Here is a 24,787-nt window from a genome sequence, read left to right on the forward strand (position 1 = left end):
GCAATAGAAACCCATCAGTGACCATCATTTGTAATTCCCCCCATACACACACACAAGATTACCTGAACTGATTTCAATCTGGTTTTACTAGAAAGGGTTCTTTTCTCCTACAGATAATGCCCTATAGCATGTAAGGCATTTTTCTTTGGCAGCAGATTATTATCACTTCTGAAAACCAGGGTTCAGACAGTACAAGTGACAACTGTAAAACTTTTAGATAATATATTGTCTCTGTGGCAAATCCTTTAGTCTTTACTCAGACAAAACTCCCATTGAGGTCAATAGGAGTTTAGTCTGAGTCATGGCTGATGGACAATGAAAGTAGGATTGAATTTAGTGGGAGTTTTGCCATCTTCCTCAATGGGAATGAGATTATAACCCAAGTAGGGGCTGCAGAATTTGTCCCACTGTTCTTTTTAACCTTTGGAATACTAACTTATTCTGTATGTAGGACATCTAAAATTCTTGATCTAAGGGATAAAGCATTTAAATACTTCCTCACATTAATCCATGTTAAACTCCTATGGAAATGCTCATGACATCTATATAAATAACAAATAATTTATTCCATATTATTGCTATTATAATTTATGTAAAGTAAGCAAAAATCTCATATATAAGGCAGTTAACATACAAGTAAAATGTATTTATGTATATGCACAGCCATGTGATAGTTTTATTTACTTTGCTGTACCTGCATTTTGCCTACTAATCCATCTCCCCAGGTCTTAGTCTCATGCTCCAAACATCTAAGCATCTTCAAACATATGCCTTTTAAAAATGAATTTATCAGAGAAGTATTTCTTTCTTTTTCACCCCAAATATAGAAACTTACCCTAAATTACATTGGCCAGAGGCCCAGGATGATCAGTCAGTTTTAGACTCCCCAAAGGAAAGGGTTTTGTGTCTTGCAAGAAGGGAGAGGGAGCTGGATCATAACTTTTAGCCCAGTGGTTAAGGTACTCACCTAGGGTGACCAGACAGCAAATGTGAAAAATTGGGACAGGGGGTAGGGGGTAATATGAGCCTGTCCCAATTTTATAAGAAAAAGACCCCAAAATTGGGACTGTCTCTATAAAATCGGGACATCTGGTCACCCTATACTCACCTGAGATGATGAGAGACAGCCCCCATTCAAGTGCCCCCTGGACACTAATTTATAGGGGTTCTAATTTCAGTTTTGATCAATTCCAAAACATATGGAATAGTACCTTCTTATTTTAAAACAGAAAGTGGAGTCAGAAGCTGAGATATACCCAGGCAAAATTCATCCCTGATGTAACCGTATTCACTTCAACAGCATTACACCAGGGATGTATTGGGCCCTCTAAGTTTAGTGAGGGTAAGGTAAAAGTTACAGGTCATAAAGTGAACTAGTTGAAATTTGTGTGGGGGGTGAATCCATTTCCCACTAATTAACTGTAGCATTAAGAGATATTGTATTTAGTAGAATGGAAAAAATAAAACAGATTGGAAATACGTTTCAGTAAAGAAGTTACACTTTTCATAAAGGTTTCAATCAGGGTAGGGTCAGGGAGTTTAAAACATCTGCCTAAAGTTGGCATTACCGACAATCATGTAAGTACTGAAATAAATTCATATTTTCCCCTTAGCTGAATAAAGTTACTTTTGATAGAGAGGCTTCTTCCATGGAATGAATCTTCATTTGCTTCCAGGATCCAAAGCTTAAAGAAGAAAAAGCCTGAGGTAAGTTACTGTTTTGTTACAGTGGGTGGGGCATGGAAATAGTTATTTTAAACTTGTTGCTTTGTGCTGGAAGTAAGAATTACAATAGAATAAGACTAGATAGAGGTTTGTTTGCCTGATTCCCTACTGTCTCACACCCTGTCTAGTCATTTACACCTGTGTAATTTGAATGTAAAATGACCACCAGATCAAAATTCTTCATTCACTTTAGTTTACACCTAGTTTGCACAGCTGTAAATGACTACACAAGGGCCAGGCATTGGAAATTCAGTCTCTGCAAGTTTCTGATATGTTGGGCTATATGGGTTTGATAGTGGCAGTGGGGAAGTTTGTTATAACAGAATTAACCAGGTTCAGTTATGTATTGGATGTCTAAAAAGTAATGGATTATGGGCCAAAATAAGTGAATTTGCGTGAGATTAAGTAGGGCATTTTTTGTTCCACATTTATATTAAGAACAGATATATCTTAAAGAACAAATGTTTTCAATAGGTACAAACATTTGGATAAGATATTCCTTTAAACAAAGCTTAGGCAAGCTATCACAGTAAAGGGGAGGTTGCAGCTAATTAAACCAGGTAAAGCAGTTAGTGTAAAGTTAGGTCATGTACCTTATTTAAATTGATTGGGATGAGAGCTCTTAGGTATTTCACAGTAGTGGGTCATTTTAAAAAGAGGAACGATATATTTTATGGGGTAAATATTAAGAGTAAAAGTTTTCTGATTTGTTTAAATTTACCTTGTAACCAGATACTTGGCTGCAATTTATTCTTTTTATGTTGCAATTTGGACACTGCTTTGGAATTTTTGCCAAATATCACCTACAATACAGCACTTGTTTATAATCGAGTATCTGCTAGGATTACAGTTGTGAAAATGTGAGAACTCTTTTGTGAGCACAAAGGGGCGTTTCCCCTGGCCCATACTTGGCCTCTGTCTTTTTCTCAACCTCACCCACATTGCACTGTGCACACACATAAGTCTTCAGCTTTTTAACAGCAGGTATAAAATGCATATCTGGGGTTCTGCTGAACATACCACATCTGCAAGATAATTTGTTTGTTGTAAACATTTTAGTTGTGAGGTAAATCATTTTTGAGATTTTTTTGTTTGTTTTGTGCCATGTACTATTTTTAACTCTGTTTTGTTATGTACACTTACAGTGGATAAAGTTGTATGTATGTGTGAGAGAGCCAAAGAGGAGGACTGCCCTTTGGGTGGAGACTTGGTATTACATCTTTGTAATGTAGGGAGTTGCCATTTTAGATTTCTCTTGTAGGGTCAGGACGCTTAAGGAAGGAGTAAAGAAGTGATTTAAGTTTCTGTGAGGAACAGAATTATCTACTTACATTATACGGTAAGTACAAACCCTTTTAATCTTTTGAAACAAGCTTCTATATAAACTTGTTTTGTACAACTAGAGAGGTTCAGGTGTAGGCATTTCTTTCTAGTAATGCTCATAAATTCTTTGTTTTGCCATTTAACTGGAAAAAATCTTTTAAATGCTGGGATGAAGGAAATACCTTGGATGGATGATGCAAAGAGGAGTAAATACTTCATCCTCTTTAAAGGTGATGTAGCGGCTATTGTCCTCTGCTGGCATTGTGCTCTTACTGGCAGTGGTACTTCTCCGTATTTCTCCTAACCTGTGGCTATATGCTGCCACAATTCATTTATTCTTACGTGTTCTATTTTTAGTGGTTTACTATACAGTATGATATGTGAATTAAAACAAAATAAATTCAGAAATAGGAAACTTTAGAAAATAGGAATTGCTCTACCAGACCAGTCCAATTCAATGATCCATCTGATTAATAACCTCTCTGACCGTGGCCACAACCAGATGTTTTAGAATAAGTTACAGGAAATGCTACAGTGGACAAAAGGGAACTTTGTCCTAGCTGTCTCTGGTAGTGGTTGGTTTGTGTCCTGAAGTAGAAGAATTTATATCCCTTATAAAAAAAATTATCTTTTTTGAATTTTATTAAACTCTCAGCTTCTAATTTAATTTTACAATCAGACAAAATAGAAAATAAACAACAAAACCAAGAATTGTGAGACAGTAAGTTTCACATACCAGTGAATGGCAAAAGTGGGGCCCAATCCTGCAGCAAAACTTAATTTGACTTCAGAATCATGACTGGCTTTGTAATGTGCGCTGGAATTTATAAAGCAACAATGTAGGTAATAATGTAGATTTTCTAAAAGCATCAAGCACTATAAGTCCTGCATGACTACATTCTCTTCGAGGCGGAATTCCTCTGTAGAACTATTTTTCAATATTTTCATTATTCAAACGAGTCTGAAGGTATATCTGCTTTATCAGTAGCACTGTGCCATAAAGGTTTATGAAATTGACTGTACGTATGAATGTTTGCCATTAGTTTTAAAATTAATTGATTTTACATATAGTATAACAGAATATTTCTGTCTACAGTAGAGAAACTTCTTAGTCTGCAGCATAAATGAAAATACATCCATATAGCTATTTACTCAGGCAAAATACAATAGGATTAAAATGCTAAATTTAATTTTTGTCTTTAGGTGCTGTTTTAGAAAACTAGCCTCTAACCAAGAATAAAAATTGTTGTCAGAATAATATGCGAACAGGTAATTTCTTGTAAGTTTATTTTTACTCAGATGTTTATTTATAGTTCACTATAGTTGCACGGATTACAACAGGTGGTGTTAGATTGTTGTGGCTTCTCCTGAGAGCCAACTCTACTCCTGGGGCAGTAGACTAGTGTTTTCAACTTTTGTAAGAAGGGATTGCATTGGCCAATCTTAATACCTCTCAGAAGTTCTGGGGTGGGCTGGCATATGGCCCAGGACTTCTTATAAAAGGAGGCAGGACAAAGCAGATCCTTTCTAATTTACCACCTGACAGTTTTGAGTTCTTTTTCTTTTTTATTCACGATTGCAACTTTAGGGCAATGTTTGTTGGGTAAAGAGTAGTTAGTTTAGCCCAGGGGTGGGCAAACTTTTTGGCCCGAGGACCACATCTGGATATGGAAATTGTATGGTGGGCCATGAATACTCACGAAATTGGGCGTTGGGGTGGGGGGGTGAGGGCTAGGGCTGGAGATAAGGGATTGAGGGTGCAGGAGGGTGCTCCCAGCTGGGACCGAAGGATTTGGAGGGAAGGAGGGGGATCAGGGCTGGATCAGGAGGTTGGGATGCACAGTGTGGTCAGGGGTGCAGGCTCCAGGCGACACTTACCTCAAGCAGCTCCCAGAAGCAGCGGCATGTCCCCCCTCCGGCTTTTACGCGGAGGTGTGGCCAGACAGTTCTGTACTCTGCCCTGTCCGCAGTCACCGCCCCTGCAGCTCTCGGTTCCTGGCCAATGGGAGCTGTGGGGGCAGCGTGCGGCGCCCCTTGGCTGCCCCTACGCGTAGGAGCCAGAGGGAGGACATGCCACTGGTTCTGGGAGCCGTGCAGAGAGGGGCAAGCCCTCAACCCGACTCCCCAGCTGGAGCACCGGAGCGGGGCAAGCCCCGGGACCCCACTCCCCCGCTGGAGCTCGAGGGCCAGATTAAAACATTCGGAGGATTGGGGACAAATATACGTGTGGGGAGGAGGTTTCTATGGGGTTAGGTGGTGTGGAGGATTTTTACCCCCCAACACATAGGGCACTCTGGCCCAAATTTTCAATGGATACAGATAGAGGTGTCAGAGTAACAGCCGTGTTAGTCTGTATTCGCAAAAAGAAAAGGAATACTTGTGGCACCTTAGAGACTAACCAATTTATTTGAGCATAAGCTTTCGTGAGCTGTAGCTCACGAAAGCTTATGCTCAAATAAATTAGATAGAGGTGTGCATACAATTTAGCAAGTGTCTGACCAGAATATGCACACACAGGGCCCAGTACATGAGCACAAGGCTGCTTGGAGATGTGCACGTGCATACACCTATGTGTGCATATAAAGTGTTGAATATGCCAATTTGAAACTGTAGGTCTTAGTTATATGAGTAGGTCTTAGTTATATGAGTACTTAGAGGGTACACTATCGCCTCTTCCACTTTGAACCACTGCTGTGTTAGGGCTGCAAGAATCAATTTTGCTTAATTTTGGTTCAATAAAGTTGCAACTGTTTGACCACTTTCTAAATAAAATGTGTTGGCCCACCTTTATTTTCTTTCCCCAGCAAGTAAAGCAATATATCAAAATACAAATATACATGACATAGAATATCCATAGAATTTTGGTGCCATTTCTACAGTGGTATTAATTGGAAAAGTTGATGACAATATCCAATTATTTATTTATAATCTAGATTGATATTGATAATGTTTCCCTCTCATCAACATTTATCTTGTATGACCTTTCTGTCTTGGTAATACTAATCTAACTGTAGAATACATTTGACTCTCCAAGCTTATAATTTGAATTTTTAGATTAAAGCAGTTTATTAACTTCACTTGTAAAAAGGCATAGCTAGGTCTTTCAAAATAAAACACAATATTTCCTAACAACAAATTTAATAGACTCAGAATAAAAATAGAGATAGCAATTCAGGTTAGATGAGTTTATTTTGTCAGCAAAGTGTACTACTAGCTAGATGAACTGGCAGGTCTTGTTGTTAAAACAGTTTATCTCTGCAAAAAGTGTCAAGCTATACTCCACCCTCTCTGATGCTAAAGTACCTGGGTTCCTACCTGTATTAGAACCCCTTCTGACACTCAGATAATACTTGTATTATAGTATTCCAGATCACTGACTGTAAGCTTAAAGGGGCAAATTTTGGCCCTATATGCTCAAACTTGACTTCTGTTGTCACTGGTGAGAGTTGTGCATGCCTAAGGGCAGAATTTGGTCAAAATTATCTAATGAGGTGACCATGAATTGTGACATTGATAGCAATATTTTTTCTTGATATTATAGCATCTTGTATTTTATTTTATTCTTTCATTTATTCAAAATGTGTAGGCCACTTTACATAGTGTCACTGAATAAACAGCAGCAAAATATTATTTGCTCAGATCAGAATGACTGAAAAGTACCAATGGATTGATGATGAGATACTTGACCCACATGAGTGTAAAGGTATTCTCTAAATAGCCCGCTTATTGGCAGTTACTTTAAACAAATGAAGGATATATTTTTTTCCCCTTCATTGCAAGTCGTGGCTCTGGAGAGTGGCAGTGTATCCAGGAATTTAGTCTGTGATGAGATTCCCTGAAGAACTGGTTTTGTTGATGTTACTGTACTCTCAAGAATGACAATATTCATTATTGTAATTTACACCCACAGCCACAGAGTATTATACTCAAATTATTCAAATGGATTATTTTGCCACACACTGTCTCTCTCTCTCTACACGTCTCTCCCGCTCCAGAGTTCCTGAGGCATTTTGCCATGGAGTGGAGGCATATCTAGTGGGACTGCAGAGAGGGCTGATGTTCTGTGTTCTACAAGAATATCCTGTAGATCTCAGAACATTTGGGAGGTTGGCTGTGGCATCAACTACTCCTAGGTCCTCCTCCCCCATGGCAGCATGGCTCTTGAGTAAGCCAGAGCCTTTGCCTTACTTTTACTTATAGAGTAATAAAAGACAACTTGCTGGACATGACTCTAGGAAGTTAACAAGGATCTCATTAACTCTCACAAAAACTTTCGTGAGGGTATGCCAGGAGATGATGCCCCTTCCCTCCAGCAGTTTCAGAGACAATAGAGTAGGATTTCTACTTTTTTCATCCCCTCCTTTCATTCAGGAGATGACATGACCCCAAATCTGGTTATACTGACATATCTACATGGAGATAATAAAACATATTTAATTTATTTACAGCTTCTGTTCAAAAAGACTTGTTAGTAAATTTTCTCTTTAGCTGTTTTCTCCCCGCCCCTCACACCATAGTAAATGGTCTGTACACACAAGTGTAATACTTGAAAAGTTCTCAATAGTAAGCTTGCAGTAAACAAATTGTCAATGTGTATTATAAGTATAGAAATCACCCTGGTTAAAAATAAAATTGTATTTTATTTTTGACCTTAGTGTGAACATATAGAGTTAAGTTGTGCCTGGTCTTGTGAAGATGCACAAGGATGGAGAGGGCACAAAGAGCTTTCTGTCCCCCTGATAATTTGCACTGGGTCTGTGCACAGTTCTGATCCTTGCACACTGAGCACGTGGACATGGGGGTTGAAATCCTGGCCCTGTTGAATCATAGAATCATAGAATATTAGGGTTGGAAGAGACCTCAGGAGGACATCTAGTCCAATGCCCTGCTCAAAGCAGGACCAACACCAATTAAATCATCCCAGCAAAGGCTTTGTCAAATCGGGCCTTAAAAACCTCGAAGGATGGAGAGTCCGCCACCTCACTAGGTAACCCATTCCAGTGCTTCACCACCCTCCTAGTGAAATAGTGTTTCCTAATGTCCAACCTAGACCTCCCCCCACTGCAACTTGAGACCACTGCTTCTTGTTCTGTCATCTGCCACCACTGAGAACAGCTTAGCTCCATCCTCTTTAGAACCCACCCTTCAGGTAATTGAAGGCTGCTATCAAATCCCCCCTCACTCTTTTCTTCTGCAGACCAAATAAACCCAGTTCCCTCAGCCTCCCCTCGTAAGTCATGTGCCCCAGTCCCCTAACCATTTTCATTGCCCTCTGCTGGACTCGCTCCAATTTGTCCACATCCCTTCTGTATTGGGGGACCAAAACTGCAATACTCCAGGTGTGGCCTCAGCAGTGCCGAATAGAGGGGAATAATCACTTCCCTTGATCTGCTGGCAGTGCTCCTACTAATACAGCCCAAGATGCCATTGGCCTTCTTGGCAACAAGGGTACATTGCTGACTCATATCCAGCTTCTCGTCCACTGTAATCCCTAGGTCCTTTTCTGCCGAACTGCTGCTTAGCCAGGCGGTCCCCAGCCTGTAGCGGTGCATGGGATTCTTCCTTCCTAAGTGCAGGACTCTGCACTTGTCCTTGTTGAACCTCATCAGATTTTTTTTGGCCCACAGCAAATTCCTGTTGAAGTCCACAGCAAAACGCCCATTGATTTTGAAATCCTAGCCCCATTTAATCCAATGGAAATTTTGCCATTGACTTAAACATGGCCAGGGTTTCACCCAGGGTCTCCACTGCCAATTGCATCACTATATAACCCAAAGAGGACAGTGAGAGGGCAGAATTTGTAGTGCCAGCCCAGTGTACTGTATGGATATGGTGCATACTGCACCTCTTCCAAGAATATAGCAATGGCCAAACTCTCCTGGTGCTCCTGGAAGCATTGTGCCCACTTAGACTGCAATGCCTGTGGGCGCGCTCCCTGTTGTGGGATGTTTTAACACCACTTGCTAGTGCGGATTGTTGTTCGCAGCCACAGTTTTGGCCCAGGGGAGTTACAAGTGAGTTACATTGGTTATTCCAAAAGAGTAGATATGAAAATGAAAATCAAGATACCTTTTTCCATAATAGTATATTTTGTATGCACTGCTGAAGGCACATTTTGCCATACGCGAACAGTAGGCATTCTGCAGTCTCATTTTCAGATTTGGCTGGAAATAACAGTGAAAATAATCACACCTAAAGTGTGAGATAACACATGATTCTCAGGTTTGTGATGTCACAGGCCTGTTCTATTCCTGTTTTAAAGGAAATGCTTGGGTTTAATGAGTGAGATTAATAAAATCTCTCTCACACACATATATATGGCTATATACTCACTTGCATATACCACCCACCCACCCACCTACCCCAGTTTTAAAACATGGACTTCTTACTAGGATGTCCAAATCCTGCATTTGGATGCCCAGATTGGGATTTAGGTACATAAAATGGACAATTACATCTCTAAATTCCAATCTGAGCATCCAAATGCTGGATCTGGATAGCTTATTAAGGAGCCTACATTGAAAATTCATGTTTAAAATCAATCATGAAAAATGTACTCTTTTGAAATTACATTATAAGAAACAAATGTAATTGTTTGGAGAAATCTTATATTGCAGTTTCTCCACACAAGTATTAATGAACTAGCTCCTCAGCTGTGCCAGAATGGTGCTTGGTGCAGCTGGGTGGCCCAAAGTTGGCTGGAGCCAGCAGGGGGATGGGTCAATTTTCACTGAAGGTTGGAGCAGCCTAAAGGTCCAAGGGGCCATTCACTGCCAGGGACAGTTAGACTGCAGCAGCACTCAGGCCATTCTCCCCTTTCCCTGGCCGCACTGGGAGGAGGAGGAGTATAGGGTTGTCTATACTGCCTCCACATATGTGGATTCCTGTATACTGCAGGAATCCCCATATAGCTGTTTTTAAAGCTGCTTTGCACCACTAAAGCAGTGCAAAGCAGTCTTGATAAGGGCTACCATCTGGCCCAACATATTCACTATGCTCCCCAAATGTGAAAGCCACGAGGAAGATTTCAAAGCTCTGTCACTCCTTACTAATGGAACTGCTCCCACTTCCTCAAACTTTAAGCCTGCCTTCTGATATGCTGGTATATTTGCTATATATTTTGTAAAATCAACTTTAGTACTTGTATTCACAGTTACAATCACTGATTTTATTAGCTACATGGTGGTACATACCAATATGTTGGAGAGTAAAACTGTCCCTTATTAGTTTCTAGTATTTTAAAGCCAGTTGTATCTTTTGTGTTCTAATTTAAAGAAAACAACAAAACAAAACCCAAATCACCACATGGTATAATTTTTTCACATCTTGATTCCTCCTGAGTAAAACAAATCTCTCTCTTTGTATCTGTTCTTTTCAGATCATGAAGAGCTCTGTGGCACCAGTTATGGATCTTTTTGTCTAAATGGGGGGATTTGTTATATGATCCCTACTGTATCCAGTCCATTTTGCAGGTGAGTGAAATTTAAGTTTGTATGTTGACACACTGGATTTAGCTATTGGAAGGCCGGATACTATGCTAGTTTAACAACATTTCTTTAAAGAAATATAGCATGTTAGGTGAAAATGTGTATGTGTCCATTGCTGTTGTAAACATGTTTGTATGTGCAAATTCAGCAGTTCTTGATCATGTGGTTTAATGTTAATGTTTCTGTCTGGTCCATGGAAAGGGCAATGGTTTCAAACGCTGTGTATGCTTGGGGAAAAAAATTGGTGGATGAGGCAGTACCCATTTAGGTACTCAGAATTCAGATTGGTATCTATAATTCAGAGCTTTATACTCCCCTCCTCTTATGCAGTACAGAAGGGAGAAAAATGCCCTTAATCTCACAGAGAAGAGACTGGAGGAAGGGCATACAGAGAGGCAATAATGGATACAAGTGTATTCCCTCCTCTCCTACACATTATATAGCAAAGTGTTATAATATAAAAAGGGTGTGGCCTGAACAAAATAGGGAGGAGACAGCATATTTACTTTGAGGGGGGGGGATGTAATGGAGGCCAAAAGCATAAGTGAAGGCTGTTTGTGCTCTATGAACCCAATTAAAAGAATCACAAAGCACAGCTTCAGGGGGACAGCTAAAAAAGCCACTTGACAAAAAAGCAGCATAGTAGCTGTGTATGCTTTGCTCATATGACAGAGGTTTATAGTGCTTGGGGAAAGCTAATACGTGACCTCCAGGAGGGGATCATGTAACAGAATGTGGAAAGACCTAACACTGCCTATCTTTGCAGATAAGATCTCCCCTTCCACATGTAAAAACAGCTGCTATCTATTTGCCAAATCACCCATCAGAGACACAAGAAGAAAAGGTTACCCAGTATATTATTTTAGGTCTGCTTTTGCTAATTTTAAACTATTCTTCATTTGAGATAAGTGAACTGGCTAACTTAAATGGTTCAATTGGCAAGCTGGCACTTAACTGAAAGCTTATGTTTATGGATGTTAGAACATTAGGGCTCTCTTTCTCTCACGCTTGGTGACTTCTGTTCCCCATTCCCTGGTGGCTTCCTTCAGCCTTCAGATGTAATAGGAGTAATGGGTTGAAATATTTAGGAAGAAAAAAACAAAACAGAAAAACTTCTAATGGTGAGATCTGTTAAACTGTGAATAATCTCACTTTGGACATTCCAATCTAAAATAGACGAAATTCTGAAGATTAGACTGCAGGGAACAATCCTGCATTGTTTTTTAAGGGATAATTATATGATCTCATAAAAGTTTTACATTTCTTACTTTTATATTTTCTAGCCACAGTAGATATGCATATATTAACTATTTCTTCTAAAATTATTAGCAGTGGAATAGTTAATAAAGTTGACATTTTAATCAGCATAATTAAGCTTCAGAATTAACTTCTACTGAAATAGGTCAATCCACCTCTCAGCTATTGTTAAAGAGGTCAATAGATTCAGCAAAACAGTGCTGCTAATTGTCACATTTGAAAGATTTCAGCCATAAGGGTTAGAAACTTAATTTATTTTAAATGAAAACCTAAATTCTTCTGAAATTTACAGGCCCACCAGAGAACTATTAAACCACTGTTATGGTCCATTCTGTCTCTCTTCTAGCCCTGTTACTAATTGGTTCCTGAATTTTCAAAACCTTGCGTGAGATTTTAGCCATATAATTCAAATCAATGGAAAATGCATAGCTAAAACTCTCCATCACACTTTGAAAATTTAGGGATATTACCCGCTGTATGTAGAAGTCTTGTAACTTAAAATTAAAACATCAAATACTTCGACACAGCCCATCAGAACAGAGAATTTTCACAATTGTTAATTGATACATTTTATAGAAAAAAGCAAGAAGAACACAGGGTAACATACATGTGAAAAATTCTTTAACAGGATTTCAGTAATTATTAAATCTTTAATTTTCTAATTTATATGAAGTTAGGCTTTGTACCCTATTTATTTCCAAAGATCTTAATGTGCTATCAATTAATTTATTGTTACAGTGTTGTAGACTTATTGGTTCCAAGATACTAGAGAGACAAGGTAGAAGAAATAATATCTTTTATTAGACCACTTATGTTGGTGAAGAGACAGGCTTTCGAGCTACAAAGAGCCTGACCTGAAGAAGAGCTCCATGTAGCTCCAAAGCTTGTCTCTTTCACCAATAGAAGTTGGTCCAGTAAAATATTGATTTGTGATTTTTAAAAAGTGCCTGTGTCTACATTAAAAAAATTACCAATTTCTTCAAATACATACATCCATTCAAGGTTAATCAAAATCAACAACTTAATCTCCTTCTTACTCCTTGAATTAAGACTCACTTTTCTTGTGAGATAGGTAATAAATATTCTAACTTTACAGATGGATAAACTGAGGGTCAGAGTGATTAGTAGTGTGCTCAAGGGTGCCCTCCGAGTCTTTTGAGGTTCTACTACCAAATTGAAGATTGGGTGGAAGTAATTTCCCTGCCTGTAGTGGACAGTGTTAAAATTTAACCGTAACTGGCTAAGCTTTGCCAGAGATTACTTATCCTTGAGGCTGAAAACAAAGGAACAGACAAACAAAAACCTTCTGAAGTGCATATTTTTGCCTTTGGAATGTACTAGATTACACCAAATCACAGCTATATTCAGCAAATGTCTCTGGGAAGGATGCATCCAAAAGCCTGTAATAAGTCTTCACACAATCAATCCCCAGTTCTATTTCAAATTACACAAATTGAGCACTGTGCTATATCGTCAGTAACCCAAGACCTAGTGCTGGAACCCTTATTCACACACTACTTGACGTAAGTGGGCCTACTCACAATTGTGACCTTAGTATATTTTTCTTGGAATAAAAAAGTACAAACATTTCTAGTGAAATGTACATGATACAAACATAACACATTCTGTCACCTCTCTCCTTGATTATGGTTATGACAAAGGGTCTTTGTTCATTTGCTTTTTGCTCTTCCATTTGAATACACTATCCAGTCCCTCATCCTTCTCTGCAAGCACACGCGCCTCTGGTACATGGGTTTATCACATGCTAAGGGAGAACATTTTTGCAGGAAACTCTTGTTAAAATATTCACTGCGCATCACTGAGATTTATCCTTGAGGATAATTGTCCAGCATCATTGAGTGAATCAAATGCAGAGATAAGAATAGAATGTAGGAGTCCCGATTTCCAGGTCATTTGTTCTAGCTACTAGGCCAAACTAACTCACATTATATAATTTAAATTAATGCAGAAGAATTGAAAATAAAAGTCTGTCAAGAAAAATCCTTATTTTTGGTTAACTAGAAAGAAACCCTCCTTTCCAGCATTTTAATAGCAATAATAAGTAGGGGAAAAGTGGACCATTAAAATTAGATGGTGTCGGTTATACAACTTCAGATACAGTTTCAAAGCATTCTGTCTTAGGAATTGCCTAACCACAATATATAGTGAAGGAGGTGTATCTAATGTGATAACTGTATATTTGGAGTAACAGACTTCCTGAACAATTAATTCTTTAGCAATGCACGCTTGTAAGCATAGGTGATTTCCACTTTAAAAGGGTTCCAAATGGAATCTTATGTAAATCAGATACTGACTGGCACTAGGTATTTTGCAATCTGGAAGGGCAAAAAGCTAACTTCTTTAGAGTATCTCTGTTGTACTCTAGCACTCAAAACTTATTTCTTCACTACCCCATTTCAACTTTGAAGTATTTTTCCTGTATATCTAATTGCTGCTTATCAATTTATATGAATTTAAATAGAAGCATTCTATTTAAGCATATTCTCATTCCAAGCATGTTCCTTAATCAGTCAGAGAAGACGGCTAATTATAAATGAGAAAGGTTCTGTTTACACACAGATATCTGAGTAATCAGCAGCGATGTGAATAGAAATAATAGGAAAAAAAGTGCATCACTGTGCAGTGGAATTAACAAAAATATTTGATTCTTTAAAACTTCCTTAAGACTGACATCACCAAGCAAGTGATCAAATTTTGTGTTTCCTATTCTTGCCTAGCTCCATAAAGTGGCAGGGACTTGGTGTCACCCTATAGTATAGCCTCCAAGTTGCTCTAATATGACCAGCTGTGGCCAATGCAAAAAATGACTGGAGTTTAGGGTTTCAGAACCATATTCTCCAGGCCAAAGAATGAATCACTGACATGGCACCATTGATTGCAAAGGATTAAGAAAACAAAAATGTGGACCTGAAAACTATTTTAAAAGCGCTTAAAATACATTAATGTAAATAGATAGCACATTGTGATAAATGCCATGTTGCAAGCAGGGTTTATGCAGGATACATGATGCAATATAGTCTGTTGTAACTCTGCAAACTATGATCTGTGTCTAAAGTAGAATTGCATCATCCTTTAAAATAAATATGGCTCTTTTATAGAGGATTTATAGAGAAACTGATAGTTACCGTTTGCTCTTAAATATTTCACAGCTACTTTCACTTGGCAGAAGTGGATATTTGTATGTAATTGAACTAGGGTAGCACAAAAACTTTCTCTGCACAGCATAACATTTTCTGATTCTAAATGCACCTGGCATATGTTAATATATTGTCAGCTGCCGTCTTCACTTTGTGCCATTTCTAATACTGGCTTAATTTCTTCAGCAGCCAAAGGTGCACCTGTCGCCATACACAGGGTGAGATTCAACACTGAAGTATCCAATTTAAAAAATATATATAAGTAACAAACACACAGAACATAATGTGAAATCCAAATGCCTTAGGTGTGTTGTAAAGCATGAGGCTGAAAGATGTTTGCTTGAGCACGAGATGTACAGCTGTCCCATTATCATTAACAAGCTGGAGAAGAGTACTAAGCTGTGATTTTGTCATCTGTGGTACAAATCTCATACTAAATTATTTCTTCTTTATTTTATCTTACATCTGTGCAGAGGAATTTGGATGCCCAGTTTTGGGCACTCAGACAAGAAAGGGAAGCAGAATGTGGGTAGTGCATGCTCTTTGAAAATCTCTGTGGATGGGAGTCCACTATGGCTGGGGGACCCAATACTGAGAATATCTTTTCAAAGCTTCACTATTATACGGTGCTCTGCTCTCCTGGCATTGCTGTTCTCCTTGTTTCTGAATATCTCTGCCCCTCCCCTTCTCCCAGTCTACTTTAGATGCTTCAGCAATCCTCTGAGGGAATCTGTGGACTGCACGGACACCATTGTTTCATCAGCATCTGAACAGATAGAAAAGCCTAGGAGATAGAGATCAGGAACAGGAGTTGGTCACTGTTTAAGTTGAATATATCTCTGCTCACAGCTTGCAGAAATAGAAGAAGAAGCAGAGAAGGGGCAAGTTCATACACTATGGCCATTTTTAAAAACTTGGGTAGATGCAAATAACTTTTTGGGTCCCCAGCAAGGGGCACTAGTGTGAGCGAATTATGTGCCCAGGCAATTTTCACAGCTTGGATTTGGCTGCTCACAAGTTGCTTGAGTATACAGTACTTGGGATTTTCAAAGTGTCCACACAAATATCCTTGGTGTTTAAGGCTGAGCAGAAACAGCCACCAGGTGCAGTGGTAACTGGTAGTATACTAATGAAGCTTGGACACCCAGTAATGAGCAGTGTAAAAGCAGGTTATTTTCAAGTAATGGCTATTCCCAGTGGAGAGTGGCCAAACTGGTAAAGGTTGGGGTAGGCACAAATGATAAGACAGAAGCGGAGAGGATAAGAGGACAAGAGGAAGCCCAGCTACTGACTGAGGCAATCAAGTCCTACTCCTAGACACACCATAGCCAAAGCTCCCTCTTGGTCTCACCTTGGAGAGCCAGCGCCAAAGTGGGCCTGATTCCCCTGCTAATCAAGCAGGGGCAACTCCACTCCATGAACAGTTTCAGGGGCCTCCCTCCCCTTGAGAGTCGGAAGAGTATCTGCCTGGGTGGGCAGGCTTTGCTTGCTGCACTTTTCTCCTTCCATACACGGAGTGCTTTGTTGGAGTGGTGTTGGAGGGCCCTTCAAAAGTGGGTGTTGGTGTTAACACCCCATTAAGAGGCAGGCTGTAGCTCACACCTCTCAGAACAATTGTTTCAGGCTCTCTCTAAAGCAGGGGTGGGCAAACTACGGCCCGCGGGCCAGATCCAGCCCTTCAGGGCTTTGGATCCAGCCCACGGGATTGCCATCCCAGTGGTGCTGTGGACCCTGCGCCGCTCCCGGTAGCGGCCGGCACCACGTCCCTGTGGCCCTTATCTGTGGGTTCCACACACGAAGCTCCCATTGGCTGGGAACACGCGGCCAATGGGAGCTTCGGGGGATGTACCTGCAGGCGAGGGTAGCGTGTGGAGCCCTCTGCCCCCAGGGGCTGCAGGGATGTGGTGACGGCTGCTTCTGAGAGTGGCGTCGGGCCCCGGCAGGCAGGGAGCCTGCCTTAGCGGTGCTGCTGCCAACCCGGAGCCACTCCAGGTAAGTGGCACCGGGCCAGAGCCCGCACCCCAACCCGTCCTGTACCCCACACTCCAACCCCCTGCCCTGAGCCCCCTTGTACACCCTTTACTGTTCCTCCGCCCCAACCCCTTGCCCTGAGCCCCTTCCTGTACACCATACTCCCTCCCACACCCCGCACTCTCTCCCGCACCCCAACCCCTTGCCCCAGCCATACATTCATGGCCCTGCATGCAATTTCCCCACCCAGATGTGGCCCTCAGGCAAAATGTTTGCCCACCCCTGCTCTAAAGTCAGGCAGATGTTATTGCATCAGTAGGCTGCAGATGTTTTATACTGGTCTCAGATAAACAGTGACATTGAAGAAGTGGTCAAGACCCATTGCACATTCCAAAAATACATGACAGGTTAAGCAAAAGAGCCCATGTTGGTGGCACTGGAAAAATTGGTCCCTTGGAGCAAAGTAGGCATAGATTTGTTTACATTTACTGGTGAAAAAATGCATTCTAGACTATTATTCTAATTTCCCTGAGATAGCTTTACTAGGAGATACTACTGCTAAACTGGTGATTGTGCATGTCAAACCTATTTTGTTAGACATGGTATAAGTGACACAGTAATGTTTGATAATGGGCCACTCTGTGGTGGCAAGGAGCTTAAGCAATTTTTAGGGAAGTTTGGGTTTAGACATATAATCTCTAGTCTCCATTATCCCCAATCCAATGGGCTGGTGGAAAATGGTGTTTTCCATGCCCTTTTCCCTGCAAAGGGGCACTAGGCTCTCAGTTAGGCACCAACCACATGTTAAGACAGCTGAGCCCCAGTACCTAACTCTGCCAGAACAAATGGACTCTCAGTCTTCTGAAAATAGTACTACTGATATTTCAAGGGAGACCTGCAAGTCCAAGTGAGAGTACTGTGATAGTGTTCCCAGGTTTTAGCTGATTTAGTTATTTGTCAAGAGGGTCCCTAGATAAGAACGGCCATACTGGATCAGACCAAAGGTCCATCTAGCCCAGTATCCTGTCTTCCGACAGTGGCCAGTGCCAGGTGCCCCGGAGGGAATGAACAAAACAGGTAATCACCAAGTGATCCATCCCCTGTCACCCATTCAGCTACTGGCAAACAGAGGCTAGGGACACCATCCCTGCCCATCCTGGCTAATAACCATTGATAGACCTATCCTCCATGAACTTATCTAGTTCTTTTTTGAACCCTGTTATAGTCTTGGCCTTCACAACATCCTCTGGCAAACAGTTCCACAGGTTGACTGTGCGTTGTGTGAAAAAACTACTTCCTTTTGTTTGTTTTAAACCTGCTGCCTATTAATTTCATTTGGTGACCCCCGAGTTCTTGTGATATATTAAACATGGTCTTTTTGCTGCTATTACCTATGTGGCAGAAGTGTCACATTTTTAACAATGAGGACCAGACATTTACTTAAAAAAAAAAAATAAAAAGTCTGACCCCATCACATAACTCCAGGAACTAAGGCCTTAGGCATAGGCCTGTAGCTCCTGTGCCTTCATCCAGCCCTGCCAGTTGCACTGCCATTGACACCATAATTAATAAATGGTCCCTCTCTTGAGTGCTCAAGCAAAGGCAGCAAGTTGTGGTTGTAAATTGGTTACATACTATAGGAGAAAAGGGCAGAATGTGGAAGTAGTGGCATGATTCTGGGTAATGATCTAGGACAGCTGTATACACTACCAGTGTGTCACATAAGTACAGCCATCATATCCATGGAATTAGGTACATTTTCTATTTCAGACTCAGTGGTGCAAACTTTTGAAACATTTGATGTTTCAAAAAAAAATGCCTCAGCTCCTGGAGTCTAGACATTATGCGAAAATCTCAGCTTTCTTTTTTTATAAAGGTATGTTTCTACACTTCATGGTTGTGGAGAAAAGCTTGAACACATGAACCAAGTGCACCCTAAAGGCTCAAAAAACAAAAAGCAAATAAAAAGAACACAATTATTTTTAAACATATCTTATTGTTTGTAAGGCAATCTCATTACTTTTTTGGGCCCAGCCTCATAATTTTCAAATGCCTGGTGTTGGCAGTACTACAGATGGCATAGTTTCCCCTTGATACTATCACAGAGATATGCACAATGTGCCACCACAGATGGGAAGTCATCCATGGCTTAGAATTCCTGTATAACTTGATGGTGTGTCTGCCCATCCATAAAGAAATTAATGTGGGTCTATAACCATGCAGATCACAGATTTAGGAAGTCCTCTACACAGAAGTAACTCACTGGCTGATGTTAGTAGTGTCCCCAAGGGTCCTTTAAGGTTACGGCACCTTCTCTAAGCCTCTCAATTTCCTGCCACCTGACTTTTTATACAGTCCTCACATAGTCAGGTCCGTACTGCTTTCTCTTCCTCAAGCTACCCCTCTACCTCACCCCCACTCCTGCACCTCCTCAAGGTGCCTCCCCCATGAAATTCCAATATGTGAGTGGCAACTATTTCTACTTCCTCCCTTCACCTCTCCTAGCCCCTAGTCTAATCCCGACTCTCCTCCAGCTTTCCTAGACTAAACCTATAAATCTTCAGTAAATCCTGTCTCTTTCTGTATCTCTTGCTTCATCCCTGTGTTTGTCCATCTCTCTCCAACGGGTGAGAGTCCTTGCTCTGTGTGATGTCTGTCTTCAGGCTGCACACATGCAAAGAGCCGGTGAGGGGTTGCTGCTTTAGCTGGTTCAGTGGTTAGGATGCTAGGCTCAGACTTGGGAGACCTGGGTTTAGTTCTCTGCTCTGCCACAGGCTTTCTGTGTGGCTTTGGGAAGGTACTTAGGGCTGGATCCACAAGGGGCCTTATGTGCCTAAATCCCAGTTTTGGCTCCTCTGCGATTGGCAAAATGCCTGCTGAACCCCATAGGTGCCTAAACTGAACAGTGCCAAAGTTTTCAGTGTAAAAGTTCCCTCGGAAAACTGTGAGTGTGGGTGGGAGAAAGATTACTGCGTGGAGAGACACTGGAGCACAGGTGTCAGCTATCCACCAATCCCTGGTGGACCCCAAATTCATAGACCCAGAGGCCCAAGTGACAGTGCAACCCTTTAACTTGCCGACAGCCAGGCTGCCTGTTCAGTACAAGGGCTGGTCAGGGATATGGACTTTTGCAGTCTATGACGATTTTCCCATTCCCATGCTTCTGGGAGAAGACTTAGCCAACCATGTGAGGCTAACAAAAAGGGTGGGGATGGTCATCTGCAGCCAGGCTAAACAGGCCTCCAAACCTAACTCCATTCCTGAGCCTTCTACAGGAACCCAGCCAGAGGTGGTGGAATGAGACTCCAGACCAGAGTCTATGGCAGCAGTTGTAAATCCAGTTCCTGGAACCCAGCCAGAACCATTCCCAAGGATTGGAACTGGTGGCGCATTCAGCACCACAGCCCGTGCTTGCAACCCCACCAGAGTCTAGGGAACCAGCACCAAAGGGCACCAGCAGTAGCTAGACTAGTGCAAGAGGTTCAACCGGAGCCTAAAATACCACCTAGTGCACCAGCGGGGAGAGTGGTTCACAGTCAACGGAAACAACCCCATCACCTGCATCGCTTCCAGTGGGACCAAGCCCAAGTCCACAACCCAGTGAGGAACTAATGTCTCTACCATCAAGGGAGCAGTTCCAAGCAGAGCAGAAAGTGGATGAGAGACTCAAGGGAGCTTGGACGGTTGCACGGAGCGACCCACCGCCTCTCAGCTCTTCTAATAGGTCCAGGTTTGTTATAGAAGGAGGACTCTTATACAAGGAGACCCTTTCTGGTGGGCACAAGGAGGACTGGCATCCTCAGAAACAGTTGGTAGTTCCAAATAAGTATAGGGAAAAGCTCTTGAGCTTAGCCCACGATCACCCTAGTGGCCATGCTGGGGTGAATAGGACCAAAGACCATTTGGGGAAGTCATTCCATGGGGAGGGAATGGGCAAGGACATTTCTACTTATGTCCGGTCTTGTGAAGTGTGCCAGAGGGTGGGAAAGCCCCAAGAGCAGGTCAAAGCCCCTCTCCAGCCACTCCCGATCATTGAGGTTCCATTTCAGGGTGTAGCTGTGGCTATTCCAGGTCCTTTCCCTAAGAAGACACCCAGAGGAAAGCTGTACATACTGATTTCTATGGATTTTGCCCCCCGATAGCTGGAAACAGTCGCTCTAAGCAACACCAGGGCTAAAAGCATGAGCCAGGCATTGACAGACATTTTTGCCAGGGTAAGTTGGTCCTCCAACATCCTTACAGATTCGGAAACTAACTTCCTGGCAGGGACCATGAAACGTCTTTGGGAAGCTCACGGGGTGAACCATTTGGTTGCTACCCCTTACCACCATCAAACAAATGGCCTAGTGGAGAAGTTCAAGGGGACTTTGATATGTAAATTAATGAATGAGCACTCCATTGATTGGGACCTAGTGTTGCAGCAGTTGCTCTTTGCCTACAGGGCTGTACCATATCCCAGTTTAGGGTTTTCACCCTTTGAACTCGTTTACGGCCATGATTTTAAGGGGCTATTATAGTTGGTGAAGCAGCAATGGGAGGGGGTTACATCTTCTCCAGGAACTAACATTTTGGACTTTGTAACCAACCTGCAAAACACCCTCAAAGACTCTCTAGCCCTTGCTTGAGAAAACCTACAGGATGCTCAAAAAGAGCAAAAGGCCTGGTATGATAAACATGCCAGAAAGCGTTCCTTCAGAGTAGGTGACCAAGTCATGGTCCTGAAAGCGCTCCAGGCCAATAAGATGGAAGCGTCATGGGAGGGGCCATTTGTGGTCCGAGAGCACCTGTGAGCTGTTAATTACCTCATAGCATTTCCAGACCTACCCTAACACCTAAAGTATACCATGTTAATTCTCTAAAGCCCTTTTATTCCCGAGAAATCAAAGTTCTCCAGTTTACAGCCCAGGAGAGAGACAACACTGAGTGGCCTGAAGAAGTCTACTATGAAGGAAAAAGCAATGGTGGCGTGGAAGAGGTGAGCCTTCCATGCTTCCATGACCCTTGGGCGTAAGCAGCAACAGCAAATCCAGGAGCTGTGCACCAGCTTTGCGCCAATGTTTTCAGCCACCCCAGGACGGACAGAACGGGCGTACCACTCCACTGACACAGGTGATGCTCGCCTAATTAGAGCCCAACCCTATCGGATGGCCCCTCAAGCCAAAACCGCAATAGAAAGGGAGATCAAGGACATGTTACGAACAGGTAATCCGCCCCTCTGAGAGTGCATGGGCCTCTCCAGTGGTTCTGGTTCCCAAACCAGACACGGAAATCCACATTTGTGTGGACTACCGTAAACTAAAGGCTATACCTCGCCCAGAAATCTATCCAATGCCACACACAGATGAGCTATTGGAGAAACTGGGACGTGCCCAGTTCATCTCCACCTTAGACTTAACTAAGGGTTACTGGCAAGTGCCGCTAGATGAACCAGCCAAGGAAAGGTCAGCCTTCATCACCCATGTAGGACTGTATGAATTTAATGTGCTCCCTTTCGGACTGCAAAATGCAACCGCCACCTTCCAGAGATTGGTAGATAACCTTCTGGCTGGATTTGGGGAATTTGCAGTCACCTACCTTGACGATGTGGCTATATTCTCAGATTCATGGGCAGAACACCTCCAACCTGTCTTTCAGCGCATAAGGGAGGCAGGATTAACTGTTTAAGCCAAAAAGTGTGAAATATGCCTAGGGTAACGTACAGTGGACACCAGGTGAGTCAAGATACTATCAACCCCCTAAAGGCTAAGGTAAATGCTATCCAAAATTGGCCTGTCCCTAAGTCAAAGAAGCAGATCCAATTATTCTTGGACTTTGCTGGGTATTACCGATGATTTGTACCAAACTACAGCCAAATCGCCACCCCACTGACAGACCTGCCCAGGAAAAAACAACCAAATGCAGTTCAGTGAACTGAGAAGTGTCAGAAAGCTTTTAAGCAGCTTAAGGCGGCCCTTACTTCTGACTCTGTACTGAAGGCCCCGGACTTCAAACAACCGTTCGTCATAACCACAGATGAATCTGAGCGTGGTGTGGGAGCAGTTTTACTGCAGGAAGGACCAGATCAACAGTTCCATCCTGTCGTATTTCTCAGCAAAAAACTTTCTGAGAGGGAAAGCCACTGGTCAGCCTCAGAAAAAGAATGTTACACCATTGTGTATTCTCTGGAGAATCTATGCCATATATTTAGGGACGGCGGTTCCACCTGCAGACTGACCATGCTCCACTGAAGTGGGTTCACAGTCAATGCGTCTAACAAAAAACTTCTTCAGTGGAGTTTAGCTCTTCAAGACTGATTTTTAAATACAACACATTTCAGGAGCCTCTAACCAAGTGGCTGATGCACTGTCCCGGGATGGTTTCCCAGAATCAGCCAGGTGAAAATGTCCCTGTATTCTAAGTCATTGTAGTCCTTTAAAAAGTACTGTTTAGTTCTCCATGTAATTATTAGTAAAATTAGAGGTGCATGTATCTTAGTAACTGTTTCCTAACCCTCCAGAAAGAAATCCCAACCGGTGTGCACCCGACCTAAACCAGGCTGACCAGCACTGTCTGTAATTTGGGGGGCGTATAACAAATGAAGGGAGGGGAGAGCTCCCTTTTATGGACACCCAGCCAGCCAGCTAGCTGTAAAATCCCTCTTGGTAGCTGTTCTCTGCTTGCTTTACCTGTAAAGAGTTAACAAGCCCACAGGTAAAAGAAAAGGAGTGGGGACCTGACCAAAAGAACAAATGGGAAGGCTAGAAGTTAAAAAATGGGAAAGTTTTCCCTTGTCTGTTGTTCTCTGGGCTGCTGGAACACAGAGCAGCAATGCTATAAGCAGAAATGCTGTGTAAGGTTTGAACCAGGTATGAAAAAGTATCTTCCATACCTAGAAGAAATAATTTGGATAGGGAATGTTTAGTTAGATGCTATCAGGTTTATTTCTTATTTTGGCTTGTGGATGTCCTCTGTGCTAACCCCTGATGCTTTTGTTTGCTTGTAACCTTTAAGTTGAACCCCCAACAAAGCTATTTTGGGTGCTTAATTTTTGTAACTGTTTCTTTTAAGATCTAGCAAAGTGCCTAAATTCCAGATGTATTTTTTTCCTTTTTGTTTTTAATAAAATTTACCTTTTTTAAGAACAGGATTGGATTTTTGGTGTCGTAAGAGATTTGTGCATGTTGTTTGATTAACTGATAGCCACAGCTAATTTCCTTTGTTTTCTTTTTCAGCTCTTCCCCCGGGGGGGGGGGGGTGGTGTATGAAAGGGCTTAAGGGTACCCCACAGGGAGGAATTCCCAAGTGCTCCTTCCTGGGTTTAAAGGGTGTTTTTTTGCATTTGGGTGGTGGCAGCATTTACCAAGCCAAGGTCAGAGAAAAGCTGTAACCTTGGGAGTTTAATACAAGCCTGGAATGGCAAGTATTAAAATCCTTGCGGGCCCCCACTTTCTGCACTTGGAGTGACAGAATGGGGATTCAGCCTTGACAATCACATTCTAAGTTTTCCTCCTATTTTTAAAATATTCTTTGACTACTCACCTCATCCCACCCAATGTGTCTACTCTGATGACTCTACTTTTCTAACCTTTGCTCTTCCCCCAGACCCTTCTCTGTGATTTTTCACGACAGTGTCTCTCTCACGTCTCCTGACGCATTTTGTTTCCCTCTAAGTCACTCACTTACTTCCTCTTCTACTCTTGCCTTAAAACTCTTCTTTATGTGATGCTGAAACCTATTCACCTTTCCCTTTCCTAACACTGTATGCTTCCATTCTTCCTGTCACCAGTATTCAATAATAGTTAAATGCAAGAAAAATACATATACATTGTTTTTCTGTGCTTGTTTTTCTCTGCAGCTCTGTACATCGTTTCCCATTTCTATTTGAAT

General features: G+C 41.9%; 1 protein-coding gene across 5 annotated transcripts in view; it reads left to right on the plus strand.

The window, feature by feature from the left end:
* The window catches only part of NRG4 (neuregulin 4), a 63,235-nt gene that overhangs the window by 13,130 nt on the left and 25,318 nt on the right, over positions 1-24,787 (plus strand). For all 5 annotated transcript variants that reach the window (XM_027830518.3, XM_037910480.2, XM_043523918.1 and 2 more), the window contains 4 exons: positions 1,614-1,707; positions 2,987-3,064; positions 4,252-4,317; positions 10,427-10,520. In XM_027830518.3, the coding sequence (XP_027686319.1) occupies positions 4,308-4,317; positions 10,427-10,520 (104 nt within the window). In that variant the 5' untranslated portion in view covers positions 1,614-1,707; positions 2,987-3,064; positions 4,252-4,307. The remainder of the gene's footprint in view (positions 1-1,613; positions 1,708-2,986; positions 3,065-4,251; positions 4,318-10,426; positions 10,521-24,787) is intronic.

Source organism: Chelonia mydas, chromosome 10, assembly GCF_015237465.2.
Source record: "Chelonia mydas isolate rCheMyd1 chromosome 10, rCheMyd1.pri.v2, whole genome shotgun sequence".
Classification (NCBI taxonomy): Eukaryota; Metazoa; Chordata; order Testudines; family Cheloniidae; genus Chelonia; species Chelonia mydas.